This window comes from Podarcis gaigeae (assembly GCF_964106915.1).
Source record: "Podarcis gaigeae genome assembly, chromosome: 4".
Lineage (NCBI taxonomy): Eukaryota > Metazoa > Chordata > Lepidosauria > Squamata > Lacertidae > Podarcis > Podarcis gaigeae.
In genome coordinates, this window is record NC_139677.1 from 24640366 (window position 1) to 24656268 (window position 15903).

Below are 15903 nucleotides of genomic sequence, written 5' to 3' on the forward strand. Positions count from 1 at the left end.
TAGCTAATGTTGTATTGGGGTGTTCATTTTTTTAAAAAAACAACAACAACCAAAAAACTACCAATTTTCCCCTCTGAGAATATAATCTACTGTGAGAGAAGACAGGGCTCCAGCAGCCTCCCCAATTACTCAGAGTGACTTGATGGGATGTAGATTTGTTACAAACAATTAACCCCAGTGCAAAGCTTTTCTTTATCTGAAAAAAAGATGAATGCCCCCCCCCCCTTTATTTCACATGAATGTTCACTTATGCAGTTCATTAATATTTGCTCTATTAGAAGATTTTGAAAATTGCTCTTTTGTCTAAAGCAGTAATTTCCAAACTTCTACCTTGGAGTAACATACACTCCCCATCAACATGCCTGTGGAGGGAACACCCATAGAACTCTCCCATCATCACTCTCCATTAGCTGAGGGTTGGCCCTAGAGTACACTCAACTCCTCCTCCTGACTGCATAATGCAGGGCAACATGCCATCTTGTGAAAAAAGATGGTCGCTGCTGCTCCTCTTCTCCTGAAGGAAATTCAGGTTCCCTCAGAAAGCAGTTTGAGGAAAAAGATCTTCCCCTTCTCTGTCCAGTCCTGAGCATTGGGGGCCAAGGAAATTTGAGGTAAACGAGGCAGAGTACAGGGAAGTAGATAGAGCTTGAACAATGCCAGAGACCTTGGAGCGAAATAGCAGGCAATGCTACAGAACTGGAACTTCCTACTTGAGAATTGCATGTGTTTCCTTCATCTCACCTATATGGCTTAGGGCAGTGGTGTTCAAACTTTTTTCAAAGAGGGCCAGATTTGATGAAGTGAAGGGCCGTGAGGGCCAACCAAAGTTGTTGAGCTTCTTTTAGGATTGAAGTTGTTGAGGTTTTTTTAGGGTTTTATCCCAGCGTGAGAGCCAGTGTGGTGTAGTGGTTAAGAGCAGTGGACTCGTAATCTGGTGAGAACCGGGTTCGATTCCCTGTGCCTCCACATGCAGCTGCTGGGTGACCTTGGACTAGTCATACTTCTCTGAAGTCTCTCAGCCTCCTCACTCACCTCACAGAGTGTTTGTTGTGGGGGAGGAAGGGAAAGGAGATTGTTAGCCGCTTTGAGACTCCTTTGGGATATCAAATCCAAACTCTTATTCTTCATCATCCCAGGTAATAAGGGATAAAAATAGGGGCCGGATAAAACCAAGCAGCAGGCCGGATTAGGCTCCCGAAACGGATTTTGCCTGGCTTAGGGAGTAGGGAATGCCTGATTTAAGCCCTGTGGCACTCTATATCAGTTAAACGTGCTTGTGTGCGACCAGTGTTACTTATGGGTACTATATATATGTTTTAAATATAATACAGTGGTACCTCGGGTTACATACGCTTCAGGTTACAGACTCCACTAACCCAGGTTAAGAACTTTGCTTCAGGATGAGAACAGAAATTGTGCTCCGGCGTCACGGGAGCAGTGGGAGGCCCCATTAGCTAAAGTGGTGCTTCAGGTTAAGAACGGAGCTTCGGAACGAATTACGTTCTTAACCCGAGGTACCACTGTAATACAATTGATGCTGAGATTTCATTATACAAAATGCCTACATTTATGATAGTCCTGATTTAATAATGTATAATTTGTATAAATTTATAATACAGTGGTACCTTGGGTTAAGAACTTAATTCGTTCTGGAGGTCCGTTCTTAACATGAAACTGTTCTTAACCTGAAGCACCACTTTAGCTAATGGGGCCTCCCGCTGCTGCCACGCCACTGCTGCACGATTTCTGTCCTCATCCTGAAACAAAGTTCTTAACCCAAGGTACTATTTCTGGGTTAGCGGAGTCTGGAACCTGAAGCGTCTGGAACCCGAGGTACCACTTTGATTGTATCTAATGATACACCAGTGGGCTTCTGCTGTTGAAATGGGGCTTTTGTTTCCTCTTCTCTGTACCAAGAAATCTTGGTACAGATATCTGTTCCAGAGGGTCCCTCAACCCTCCAAAACTTGATTGTGCAGGAAGCTGGAGGGGACTGGGCAGGAAGTTCTGTTGGACGTATGGAAAACCCCATACTTTATCACTGGGTGCAGCCAGTTAAGTTTAATGATGCAGTTGTGTGCAGGCTAAGGATTTGATCCAAAGCACTTTGAAATTCAGCATATCATATGAAAGATTTCAGTATATTTTTGGTATGAACTACTGAAACTTATTCCAGTAGAACAGAGCCTCCAAGCCTTACAGTGCTTACTTTATCCTGAAAAAAAATATATTTTGCCTAACTGTGCAAATGGAAAAAAAGGAAAATAGTTTCAAACATGCTTATTTTTAAGACTGTATAGGCTTTCACTTATGACCCAAGGCATAGGTTTTTTACATCTTTGTCAATTCAGATAGACTTGGCTGAAGTAAGCAAGTCATTGTTCGTATTCCCCATTAATATCAATAATTTCCTGTTCTTCACCCCATCCTATATTCCTTTTGTCCTTCTATTTCTTTTTAAAATCTAGCTTGAAAGCTTCTTGAAACAAGGACTATCTTTTCCAAAACTTAATTCCTTTGTGAAGCACACAGGTTGGACCCTGACTCCCACTTCTGTGAATGGAATAGTTCTTTCCGTTTATGTAAGCAACTGAGATCCAGCAGAGACCTCCTTCTAGAGCAGACCCCTGTACCACTTCTCATGGCTCTGCACCCCTCCGAAGGGGGTTTCCTGGGAGCTACAGGGAAAAGGAGGAACTGGCAAAATCCACCCCCTTTGTTTTTTCCTGCTCTTCTGAGCATAAGTCTGAATACAACCATTTATGTACAGTGGTACCTTGAAAGGCTTGACTCCCAAACGCTGCAAACCTGGACGTGAGTGTTCCTGTTTGTGAATGTTTTTCAGAAGCCGAACATCCGACACGGCTTCTGATTGAGTGCAGGAAGCTCCTGCAGCCAATTGGAAGCTGCGCCTTGGTTTTCGAATGATTCCAGGAGTCGAATGGATTAAGTTCGACAACCAAGGTACCACTGTATTGACATGGTCATTATGTAAATAATGGCATATTTCTCCATAGAGCAATGGCCATAACTGTTTATTAGTTGTTGTAAACCATAGTTAGCACAAATGGTTGCTTGCAAACCAACCTCAAATGGGCACTGACACAGATTTGGACATTAAATATATATATATATATTTGACCTGAAGTCTGAATGGAACCAAAGGTGCACACTTCTTGTGGTGAATGCAGATTCATTTATGTCACATGAATGTTCGGCGTGAAGGAATTTGCATTTCCTACAGAAGTGTGCACCATTCCGTATTATTAAGTCAATTTCTGGACAGTTGTTATTTGGCCATATTCTTCCAGTTTTAGTGCCCCTTACTATCCTGAGGAGGGTTTGGCTTTCTTGCATTTAGGTTTAAAGAGAGAGAAAAAACAGTCAGAAATCAGCCCCCTGTCCTCCATGAATAGCTGTTGGTGTGGGATAGCTACTGTTCCCATTGACTTCTGCATCAAAAAATCAAAGACTGTCTTTTATATGTGCAGAAATGTAGCTAGTTTTATATAAAAGCATCTTTAAAAACTCATTCTGCAAATACTGTTGAGTAGTGGCTTTGTAAAGGTAATCTGAGGTAGCAAACCGTGGATGGTTTAGTCAATTAAATATGTTGCAATCTAATTTTCTTTTTTAATGTACAGATATACTTAGTGTATTTTCTATAAGAATGAGGAGCATATTGGGTGTGCCTGCATGTATTAATATATGATAAATAAGTGAGTAGAATATTTTCCATATTTTAGTTCTCAAAAATATGAAAGCCCTGCTTTTATCTTTTTTGTGTGTGCTGTTGAGAATCTTTATGCTGGAAAATCTTGAAAGCACTGGAGTAGTAAAAGCTACGATTTTTGTTTTGTTTGGCAGTCGGCTTCTGTTTAAAATTCCTTTAATCTATCTATTGCATGCTTTTATATTCCTCTTGATAACCGAAGGCACGATGAAGGATCCTTCTTTATATGAACTCATTCAACAAACAATGCTGAAAAATGCTTTGTCTTTTTATGCCATAAAATGGACTGTTGTGTGAACTGTTAAATTTCTATTTGCCTTTCTTGATTTCCTCCCCCTCCCCACCCCACCCCTCCTTCCTTTTGGAAGAAAACCACAATTTCTATGCTAGATCTAAAGTTTCATTAAAATTGCTTATGCCCTGTCCCAGGCATTTTAAGTGGGCCATCTGTCTAAACATCTCTCTATTTTTTTCTGATCATTTCCTCGACTTATTCATGAGCCATGGGAGGGCTTCTTTGTAGTCTCCATGTAGCTGGTTCAGCCTACCCCCACTGAATACATCTATGTGCTTGCATAACATATCTTTTCACAGTGCTGGAAATTCTCTGAACTTGGTTCAGATGAATGGCCCACTTTCTGAAGGGTTTTTTTCTTCCCCCAACTTCTGCTATAAAGATTTGTATGCAGGAATTGACCTCAGTGCCTAAAGAATACAGCACATTATTCTTGATCGTTTATAGGCCTCCCGCTGAGAAAGTTATGATGAAGGATTTCTTAATTATTCTTTGACCATTAATATTGTTTTAAGTCAATATATCACTTTTATTTAGCTGCTGAAATACATAATTGTGCAACAGGAAAAAATAGCCGCATGTATTTGCGGTGTGTCTTGTAACATAGTTTTGCAATGTTGGGGTTGCTCAGATTCTTACCTGAGAGTCGGAAGACAAATTACACTTTAATGTAGGTTCCCCCACCTTAAGCTGCATACACCTGATAGCTTGAATTTTATTAAATAAATCTATACTTTTATTTTCATAACCCTTTGTGACATTAATTCATATCCCATTACATCATCTGCAGCAGTTGCAAATAGTGGTGGGGGGGTACCCCTTTGTAGCAAACGATATTGAGCCTCTACATGCTGATTGGCCGCTGACAATCTAAGCCTGAGTAGAGCAGCTATTTATTCTAGATTATATGAATGAAACTTTACATTGCTGCTTTTGGTTTTTATATAGTTTAGTTTAACTACGGGTGATGTCCATCTCTTTTTTAGGCATCCTGTTTTTCTGATGTTCTGCAGGTTCTCTAGCTGAGAATCCATTGCAGCAAGGAAAATACAAGCTGTGAACGCTGATGCTTCATACAGAAACAACCAAACCATTTGGCAGGGAGGCAAGAATGGAAGTAGCAGCATATTGTAGTTCTTTGTGCCTATAAGTTCCAAGCTATGCCTATTCCAGCTAATATTTTGCATGGTTTCCCCCCGCCTTTGATAAATCCCAGTGGTGTCTTGCTTAGTTTGCACCTAAAGCTGTGTCTACACCTGACTTTTGCTCCACTTCTGGATTTTAAGTGATGAACTTAGTGTTTCAGAAAATGGGCGTTATCTCACTGTCAGGATGACCTTTTTCTTTTAATAGCAGTAGTATTGGAAAATGTTTTACAGCTCCTTTGATCAAAGCCAACAGCTTCCTACCATTTTCCATTTTATGCTATAACTGCAGCTGTCCCTTTTTGTCTCACAAGGTGAATGAGTGCACCATCAGACCAACATTTCCACTGTAAGCCCAGATTCTGTCAAACTACTGTATTTTTCGCTCTATAAGACGCACCAGACCACAAGACACACCTAGTTTTTGGAGGAGGAAAACGAGGGAAAATTTTTTTGAATCTCAGAACAGCAAGAAGGATCACTGTGCAGTGAAAGCAGCAATCCCTCTTGCTGTTCTGGGTTCTGTGCAGCCTGCATTCGCTCCATAAGACGCACACACATTTCCCTTTACTTTTTAGGAGGGAAATAGTGAGTCTTATAGAGCAAAAAATACGGTATTTGTCCTAAAATTGAAGACTCTCAATTCCTCCTCCCACCACTATTAGAATATTCTGACTTTTACTGTCACCTGTTACACAGGGCACTGGGTTCTGGTTTAAAACCCTGTAAGTAGTTGACAGGGATTTTTTTTACGTTGTTGTGTGTGATATTTATGATATTTTAGTTTTAATTGTAGTTATTCTTCTGATTTCGGAATCCACTATGAAAGAAAATATTTTTAAAAAGCGGATGCAAATAAGTAAAAAAAAAGCCAACACCCAACAATTTGACTCTGCATATTTTCTTTCTTTAGCAGTGTTGTGCTAGCTATCAAAATTTTTAGGGGGTTCTGTTAGTGATAGGCATAAATGGTAAGCAGGTGAGAAAACCGGCTTATATCTACCCAAAATTCATTCAAGAATCATTTGTGAAAGTTCTATTGACAATGAAAATGAATCAGTAATCAGAAAATTAGTGATGATTTTAAATGAGATCATAAGTATATGGCTTCTCCAAACTAAACCAACTCCAGAAGCTATCAGGGAAACGTGGATTTGATGCTACCATGGTAGCTCTATCTAGGTGAGCAAGAGTTGCAAATGCTTTGAATGGGCAACTGACTGATTTCATTGACATGTCCACGTTGTTGCTCCTTGTTGCTCAGCTCTATTGCCTGATTAACAGTTCACAATGATTTGGCAAGTTGTTATATGAATCATTCAACATCTGCCATGTGACGTAGTAGCTATGGCTGGGGTTGTGTCTTTTTCCAACAGCGGAAAGGTTGTTCTTCTAATACTGCACATATTGTGGTAAACGTAGTGAACCAGAACTCTGGTAATAAGAAAACGAAAAATGCAACTGTCATAAACTAATGCTAGAATTGTAAAAACACACAAAGCACTGGAAATACAAAAGGCTGGTGGCAGACCCAATACAAAATGTATACCTAGTGAACTGTGCTTCATAAAAAAATAAGGATGCAGATTAATCTGTTGATGTCAGCACTAAGTTGCACAAAACACTCTTTGAGCAGATGCTATTTCAGTGTGCTAGTAAACAAGAGTGGAAGCGAAAAAAGTTGCATAAACTTTGGTCTGAGTAGACATTCCTTCAAGCTTTCGCTGTTTAAACAAAAGGTGGTTGAGGGTGAAGAAAAGCATTCTTTTGTTGTCTCATAATCTAATAGTGCTAAAGAACCCAGTCTTTGTGAAATAATAATAAATATTTGATCGATGGATTGTAGAAGCTCAAAATTGCTGGTCCTTCCCTCCATCTCAGTATTATTAATTTGCATCAGAATTCATGCAACGGAAGAGAACACAGTCAAAAAGTAAATAAATATGTTATTGACTAGGCAACACTGCCATGGCTCTTAAAATGCATTCTACTCTCTCTCTTGGTCAAATACACACACTTTTTTCATAAGCTTGCTGTGATAAACATTGGGGAATCTTCAAAAGGACACAGGAGTCTTCACAAATGACCCCTTCTCACCCAATATTACCTGCTCTGACGAGTAGTGGCCCTCCAAAGACTCATTCAGTGGCCCTCCAAAGACTCATTCCTGCCACCTGACATAAGCTGGAGATCACGTGACTTGAACCTGGAAATGCCTACACACAGAGCTTGAAATGTACCACTGAGCTATAGGCTCTATCTTCACTGCTGCATTCCCCAAAAGGTAGATTCTACATGCTTTAATTTTAGAATGGCCTTTTGTACATATGATTTGGTATTTCAGAGGAGATCACAAACTGATCGTTCTGGTCCATTCTGGTCTTGGTGAGATATCACTCATAAGGTGCTCAACCTGCCATTTAACGTGTGAGATAGTTGTGGGCAGGTTTATCATTTTTTGCTTGTTACCTAAGAATCCTGAGAATAACTTTCTTCCTTTTTTCTACAAAAGTAATTAAGAATAGTAGTGTACTCTCTAGGATTATTTGAAGTATATGTCGAGAGCAGGAAACCAATAGGCTTCTGTCATAATCAAATCACTAAGCATATGTTGAGTGATAACAGGGGCATACAATCACAGGGGAAGAACTCAAGGAGAAAAGTGGCCCAATTATGGTAATGAACAGGTAGCCAAATGAAAAGGATGGGAGAGAGCACAGGGTAACAATGTGAAATTATGATTAGCGCAGTAAGCAGCTGGCACAGCCTAACTATTGTTGTCAAATGTCTGGAACATCACGGCAGAATGCAGCCTAAGGACAGTGTGAAAGGACAAACTGCTTAGTCTGTGCATTTCTACAGGGAGTTCTTGAAATGTGTAAAGGTTGCTTTGGGAGACCAGCAACTGTCTAAAACTTTCTCTTTGACAGCTTGGCGATATTCCTGATTTGTATTGTGGGCTGCACCTCACTAGTTGGCTTCATCTTACTTGGTGTTGTATGCTCTAAGAATTTATTCAGAGTTCGATTCTGTCCCCTGAAGTCTGCAGTTTAATTTACTCTCAAAGCCATTTCCCCCATCAGATATAGTTAGTGGGGCTGGATATGTTACAAACCTGTAACAAATAAATACACAAGAAACAAAGGCATTTGGAAGTGGTTTCCCACCTCCTTACCCGGTAAAACTGGAATTCCACTTTATCTTAAAACTAGTGTTTTCATACAAATCCTCAGTCAGTTTAAGATTTTTATTTTTTTAAATAAACCCATCCTATTGCTAAAATAGGCCAAAGGCCCATTTAGTCCAGCATTCTGTTCTCACAGTGGCCAGCCAAAGGTCTATGGGAAGTCCACAAGCAGGAACTATTACTCAATATTTTCGTAATTACTTAGCATGTTTATTTATTAGATCCCTTTCCATGGGTATGCTCAACAGCTAACAAGATTAAAACATGCCGAAAGTATCTACAGCAGGTCAGTACGAAATCATCTTTCATATGATGATTCTTAAACTTTCATTGAGAGCTTCATTTGTCTTTTTATGCTGTCAGTTAAGTCTTCTCGTGATGGCATCAGTGATGAATAAAGAAGGGCTGGTTTTTTAAATAATGTCCTTCCTTGACTGTTAAAACACCAAGATCTGAGCAGAGATCTTGCTACCTGCAATACTTTAAACTGGTGATCTAGTATGATTGTGGATGCAAAGCATGTGCTCTATCACTTATGCCTTTCCTTATGATGTTCTTGCAGCTAAGGTTGCATGTGGCTATAAATCAAATTTTCATCATACTTCAGCTACATGACTCCCTCCAAAGTTGTAACCTGAAATGTCATGGTTCTACATTTGTAAAAGGCTGTTACTAAATGCAAGCTATATTGCCAGGAAGCCATGCGTAGAGTGCAGAGACCTGTCTGCGTCAGGAAAATAAAATGTTTGGAAGTCGGCTGCAAAAATTTTGGGGGTTGTTTTGTGTCTATGGGATATTTTTACAATATTGTTTTGCTAGGTGTTGTAAGCTGCCTTATGGGAGAGGTGGAATAAATAAACCATGGCATCTGAAAAATTTATATGCATATAGTATATGATCCAAGTCAACAGTTATCATTTTTTTAAAATCTTGTGATAAAAACCATGGAGAGAGCCAGTGATGAAACATGGGTTGAGGATGTTTAAAGTACTCTTATTCATCTTTCTGTTGCTTTAGGGTTTCTGTTGTTCCACCTGATGCTAACAACTGGGAGCTATCAATCCAACTGGGGGAAACAACTCACTCAGTTATAGCTTCATGTCAAGGGTCTACATTCTTGGTAAGCCATTGTTCTCTTTTCACAAGCAGTCAAGATTTTATTGTTATGTGGTATTGACTTTTGGCCCAAAACTAGAAGCTGAAATCCTTATTTATTTGCACACACTTCATAATGATGATGAGATGATTCTTAGCAATATGATGGTAATAAAAACGGGAAATTACTATCAGAACTGTCTAAAAATTATTACTGAATTATTGCCACTTAATAAAAGCGGCCCATACACCAAGTTATTTTGTTTCAAACACTGGAATCCTTGCTGTTTGGTGAAGACCAGTGGCTAAAGGCACATACCTGATGTAAGGTCTGATGTTAGATTTGGTAACATTGCAGTAGCATTTTTTTAAAGAAGATTTTGAAACTGATGTCATGAAAACAAGGTAAGTATGCACTCCAAGAAAGATGCACAAGTGGTCAGTCTCTGAGCTGTGTGCTAACACTGCATATTATTCAACAGGCTTAAGTCTACAATATGGCACAATGGAGAAAGTGTGTGTTTGTGTTTTTTTTGCCTGGAAATGTCTGAGAACTGAAACTTGCTGCTGATGAATTTTCACAGCCCGTTTGGGTGACCTTTCTATTCTAACTAGCTATTTTATGTAAGGGCAGGTCAGATTTTATGCTGTTCTTTTATACTGTATGTTGTGGTAAAAGCCCATTTTGAATGCAACACTAAGCCAAACTAGCATAAACAAGCAAACCTGTGGGTTCCCAGAGACAAGATTTTGATCACTTTGCTTTTACGCCAGTCTTCCTGCTGCCACGTTGCTGATGGTTTGGTTCATCATTACATCTGAACCCAGGCTCATAGCTTATCTCCCCCAGAAAGACCATGAACAGCAAGACATAGAACAAACCTTGGCTACCAGTTTTGTGTGGAGAAAGATAAATCATGAGCCCAGTTTGAACATAATGCTGAAGCAAACCATGGCTTTGCTTGCTGCAGCATTGCAGTAGGATGGGAGGCTGAGGAAAGTGAACGCGATCTCCCTGCGAAGCTTCACATTTGCACCTTCATGCTAAGTCATGGCTTGTTTTCGCATTATGTATGAACCAGGTCATAGTTTCAGGAGGGCCTTCCTCTGGACCAAGAGGCAGGGCCTAATCTTTGCTGATTTTTTTTTTAAGACACTAGACTCTTCATGCCTTCAGATCAGTCCTTCCCAGCATGCAATAGATAAGGTTTAAGCAAAAAGCTTGGGGCAAGGCAAGCTGGCTTCTTCCTTCTCTCCTTTTCCTGCAGCAGTCCCGTTTGGTCTCCCCTCCCCTTCTCTTTTCTTCTCTTGGCCACGTACAGTATTGTACTGGTTTCAATATACAAAAGAAGAAAAGAGAAATTACAAAAGGATTCGGCTGTAAATCCCCTAGTGTTGGCGCTGACCTTTAAAGCCCTAAACGGCCTCGGTCCAGTATATCTGAAGGAGCGTCTCTACCCCCATTGTTCTACCCGGACACTGAGGTCCAGTGCCAAGGGCCTTCTGGCGGTTCCCTCGCTACGAGAAGCCAAGTAACAGGGAACCAGACAGAGGGCCTTCTTGGTAGTGGCAGCCGCCCTGTGGAACGCCCTCCCACCAGATGTCAAAGAGAAAAATAACTACCAAACTTTTAGAAGACATCTAAAGGCAGCCCTGTTTAGGGAAACTTTTAATTTTTAATAGGTTATTGTATTTTAGTGTTTTGTTGGAAGTCGCCCAGAGTTGTTGTTGTTGTTATTGTTATTATTATTATTATTATTATTATTATTATTATTATTCCTCTTGACGTGGAAGGGCACTTAACTGCTCCATATGGGGAGGTGCTCCACCTTGTTGCTTCTAAGCTGCAAGTGGTTGGTTTTTTTTACCCACTCTAATGTTTCTGGAGAGACCCTTGCAGAGAACAGTGGAACTCATGTTGTCTAGACACCTTGAAAGAATAACAGTACCATAAAGATCTTAGCAGTGACCATATTTCTCCATGGTGGAATGCTTTTGTGGAGCAAAATAATGTTAAATTTACTGTAAAGCTAATAGGTAGAGGCTAGAAGAATTTAGAAGTATAAACAATGGCGAATCTACATACAATAGCCCAGTATTGTAAAACGTTGAATCTATCTAATTCACTGCTCTATAATTTTCCTGCCATCGAGAGGAGGGATGTTCAGCAAGGAATAAAGGAGTAAAAGATAATTGTGCTATCTTTCCATAGATGCATCCTTTTCTCTTTCTCAGTATTTATTTGGTTTACTTCTCTCTCTGCTGTGAATGTCTGAATTGGGAAACTGGAAAGCATGCTCGTTTTGGTATCCTCCTGATATTTAACGTCTTGGTGATAAAGGGTTAGAGATGGCTAGCTCCACACATCCTGTTTCCAGCCACTTGAATGTCAAGTATTCTTAACTCAGGCTACTTCTTTTAAACTGGGGCCGTTGCCTTTCTCAAAGCTGGCAAACACACCACATGTGTTCTGGAATGGAATTAAGAACGAGTTCTCCAATGAGTTCACTTTCACAAAAGCTTACTTTTACAAAATAAACTTGAAAAATAAACACTAATAAACATTAGAAAATAATTCCATGGGCTTTCTTGACATGCATGTTAACAATTCTCTGTATATTTTAATGAACACTTAAAAGTTGTTAATGATGTCTTGAAATAGTTTTGTAATTAAGCTGAACACCTCTTCCTTACTTGGCACCTGTATTTTCCCTATTTACATAAGTGTGTTCATGGCTCCAGGAATACTCAGTGCTTTGCAGAATTTGCTTTGCATAAATATTTATAGTGTTGTGGAATATTTTCTATTTAATCAACTTCCTGTCCCTTCTCATCTTTCATGCTTACCATTTTGTTTTGGAATCTTATGTCCTCTTGTGTTGGGGTGATGACCTTTTTTGACCAGTATACATTCCAGCCATATTCTTGGCCCCCTCCCCCTACTCTCCCGCTGTCCTTTTAAAAATGAATGGAAACCTAACCTCTTTGATCTAGGTCTCCCTGTTCACATTAAGGAGACACATGGATGCAAGAAGCAGATTCCACTGAGCTGTGTAGAAAGCTAAGGCTATAGGTGGAGCCAACCCTGTCTGTATGGAAAGCTTTGTATTTTCAGCAGCCGCTATCCTTGAGAATCCTTGCCAGTATTGCCGCCGCCTCAATCTTTCCTGCGTTACCTGAATGGAGGCACACAAAAAAGTGGAGGAGGAGAAGCATTTGGTGTAGGAAGCTGCTATATATTATACAACAGATGATTGGCATTGCACAGGAATGCTATATTTGGAATACTGTGTACTGTTCTGGTTGCCCCATCTCGTAAATGAATACTGTAGAGCTAGAAAAGATGCAGGAAATGGAAATTAGAACCATGAAAGGACCGGGGCACAATGTCTACAGTAAAAGAATAAAGCATTGGGGGATTTTAAGGTTTGGTGGAGGGAAGGTAAATTAGTGGGGCATGGCAGAGGTTTTCATAGTTACAAATGTTTTGGATAAAGCAATTAGAGACTTGCTTCCCTCTCTTTAGACCTTCTAAGCCTGGGATAGTATGGGATCATTGCCTTAAAGAAGGAGTGGGTAACCTGTGGCCCTTGAGTTTTTGCTGATAGGAGTCCAGCAACATCTGGAGAGTGGCAGTGATTGCCCACCCCAAAGAGTCTAGCTTCAGCCTACCCAAAAGACTGCCCACTTACGTAAGGAACCCACCTGGTAGCTGAGATGAAAGCCCTTCTCCAGGTGTATTGCCAGCACAGAGCAGGCAGATAGTGATGGCAGAACATTATTCTATGGTTAATTCCCAACTATGGAGCTCCCCAAGGAAGATTAACCCTGACACCTTTGCTGTTACCTTTTATGTGTCAAGCAAAATTTTCCCTTGAATAAATTAACCACCCCACTTTATTTTCTTTGGATCCCCACACCTCAAATATATATATTTAACTGTTTCCACATGAGGTCTTTTCCTGCTCCCTCTGGCTGTAAAATTGTTTACCTGCCCTGTAAGAGGTCCCGCGTATTTCAGTCGATCAATGTTTCTCAGAGATACGCTAACATAGCTTGAAATTTGGATGTGTACACTTTTATATTAATGGCAGATAAAATAACATTAAAAATAAATTTCCACAAATTAAAGTCACCTTTCAAATGAAACATGCATTTTCATCATGCATGATGACATCAGCATAGACAGATAATGGCCATTGCGCACCTGATACATCAAACATTGCATGTAGAGCTGAAGTTATCCCTAACTCAGTGCTTTTCAGTTGAGGCTTTAGACATTCAGCAACAAATGAGTGATAAATCATAATGGGACAAGACTGCATGAGGAACATGTTTGGGTCAGGTTTTAGAAATCAACACCCCCCCCTTCATTTTCAGCCATACTAATGTTTCAGCTAACTTGGGAATTTGGTCAAATGACCAGTTATACAAATGAACCCATTTCTTTCTTGCTGGAGCCACTCATGCTGGCCTTCTGTTCATAGCTTTGAAACTACATGTGGGTGCAAGTGAGTGAGTATGTGTGGCCACATTGTGTTGTTGTTTTTGTGGTACAGGGATCTGCTTTCAAGTTACTGAACAGCGTCAGTGTCAGTGTGTGTGTGTGTGTGTGTGTGTGTGTGTGAGAGAGAGAGAGAGAGAGAGAGAGAGAGAGAGAGAGAGAAATCAGTATTGTGTGATCTCCATAATTGGGATCAGCAAGACATATGTAGTTGACTTCCCTTGGTTGTCTGGAAGTGAGATGGCAGAGGGCAGCAATGGCTACCATGGTTTCTCTAATTTTGTGTTATTCCACACTCCTATAGCAGCCATTTTGTGACTGGTGCCCACAGTACTTTCTCAAAACATGTCTGCTGGTCAAAAAAGGAATTTTTTGTGCTAGCTTCTGACTACAATATGATTTATAATAATCCCATAGCATGCTGCTACAGAGGCTTCTTTCCTCTTCTGCGTGCAGTCCTTGAACACCATCTGACGGTGGAGAACAGGGAATAACGCAGGTACCTATTATGCAAAGCGACATTAAGGTCCTGTTTGCACATCATATAAAGGAGAAACGTTTGTGTTTGAACCAAGGATTGTGTTTTGATTTGTTCCACTCCAAATAAGCTATGATCTGTAACCTAGGTTTGTTTTTGGTTTAATGATCGTGGTTGGTTTGAATAAAAGAAGCCAGAGTCCCCACTTTGGATGTAATGCCAGACTAGGCGCATAGTTTGTTTCTTTGGCACACTAGCAGGGAGGAACAAAAGGGCCAAGATCAACAGGTTTACCAAAAATCCATTAACTATTGTTTACCATGACTTGTGAACTGGGTCGCTGTCTGATGAATAGAAAGAATTGCAGTTGCCGGGGCGTGGCTGAGGGTGGCGGTGAGTGGAGGCTGGGATAAAAAATGAACGCTCTAGGCACAATCCATTTAGAAAACATTCTGCACAAGCTTTGCTGAAATTAATGGGAGCAGCACATAGGCGTATGAGGTGGATTGCGACCATTTATTTTTAAGACCGACAAGATAACTGTGAGCTCCTTTTGCTGGCATAGCAGCAGTAGTTATCTTTATCAGCATGTTGAGTGCTGTATGGAGAGGCTAGACATGAATCAGCAGAAATAGTAGTTAGCTCTGTGTGTCCTGGTTGCTGCCACTTCATTTTTAGCTGATTTATTTGATTTGAGCACATGCGATGTGCTGGATTACTTCCTTTTGCATCAGCACCTCTGAAATTCAGGCTTAGTGGGGAGATTTCCAGGAGCAATGCTGCCCAGGCTTGCTTTCTTCCCTCCAAATTTCATTGCCTTTCTCAGGGCAAGACAAGCTTATTAACATGACTTTAATATGGCTCTTAATGCTCTATAAGAAAAAAGAAAAGAAAATAATGCCGCTGTAGTGGCTAGATGTGACTAACTGTTTTGATGTAGTCTTTTCAAAAGACTAGACCAGAGCTTCCCTTTTTGAAATGTGTAAAGCAGTATAGACACAGCTTCTCAGATGGATCTAATTAGTCCTTCATAGGGGCTGGATGTCCGTTTGTTGCAGCTGAATTCTCATTTCACTCACCCATAACTAGAAACACCTCGCTTCAAACACATTTCTTCAAAGAAAGAAGGGTTTAGGGTTCCATGTTTTACTGCTTTTTGATGTCTGTTTCCCTTTAACAGAGAAGACCTTATGTTTATACAACTGTTGTTATTAAGGAAACATAGCTTTGTTCAGAAGAATTCATTTTGTATCCGTATTTGACTGTTTGTAAGAGTGGAAGATCTTGCTACTCTAGACTGTGTGGGTAAGCTTACATGTCCCTCATACAATAAGCTCATTTACTAGAAAGACAAGTCTTCTTACAGTATCTGGATGAGAAGAAAGATTAAACAGTGCAGATTTTAGGGCTTATAAAACTTGAAGAAGCAGTATTTTTAAATGTAATTTTAGTATCTCTATTCATTA

General features: G+C 40.1%; 1 protein-coding gene across 2 annotated transcripts in view; it reads left to right on the top strand.

Annotated features, from left to right (window-relative positions):
- The window catches only part of PCCA (propionyl-CoA carboxylase subunit alpha), a 236867-nt gene that overhangs the window by 145139 nt on the left and 75825 nt on the right, over positions 1-15903 (top strand). For both annotated transcript variants that reach the window (XM_083735288.1, XM_083735287.1), the window contains exon 19: positions 9378-9480. In XM_083735288.1, the coding sequence (XP_083591414.1) occupies positions 9378-9480 (103 nt within the window). The remainder of the gene's footprint in view (positions 1-9377; positions 9481-15903) is intronic.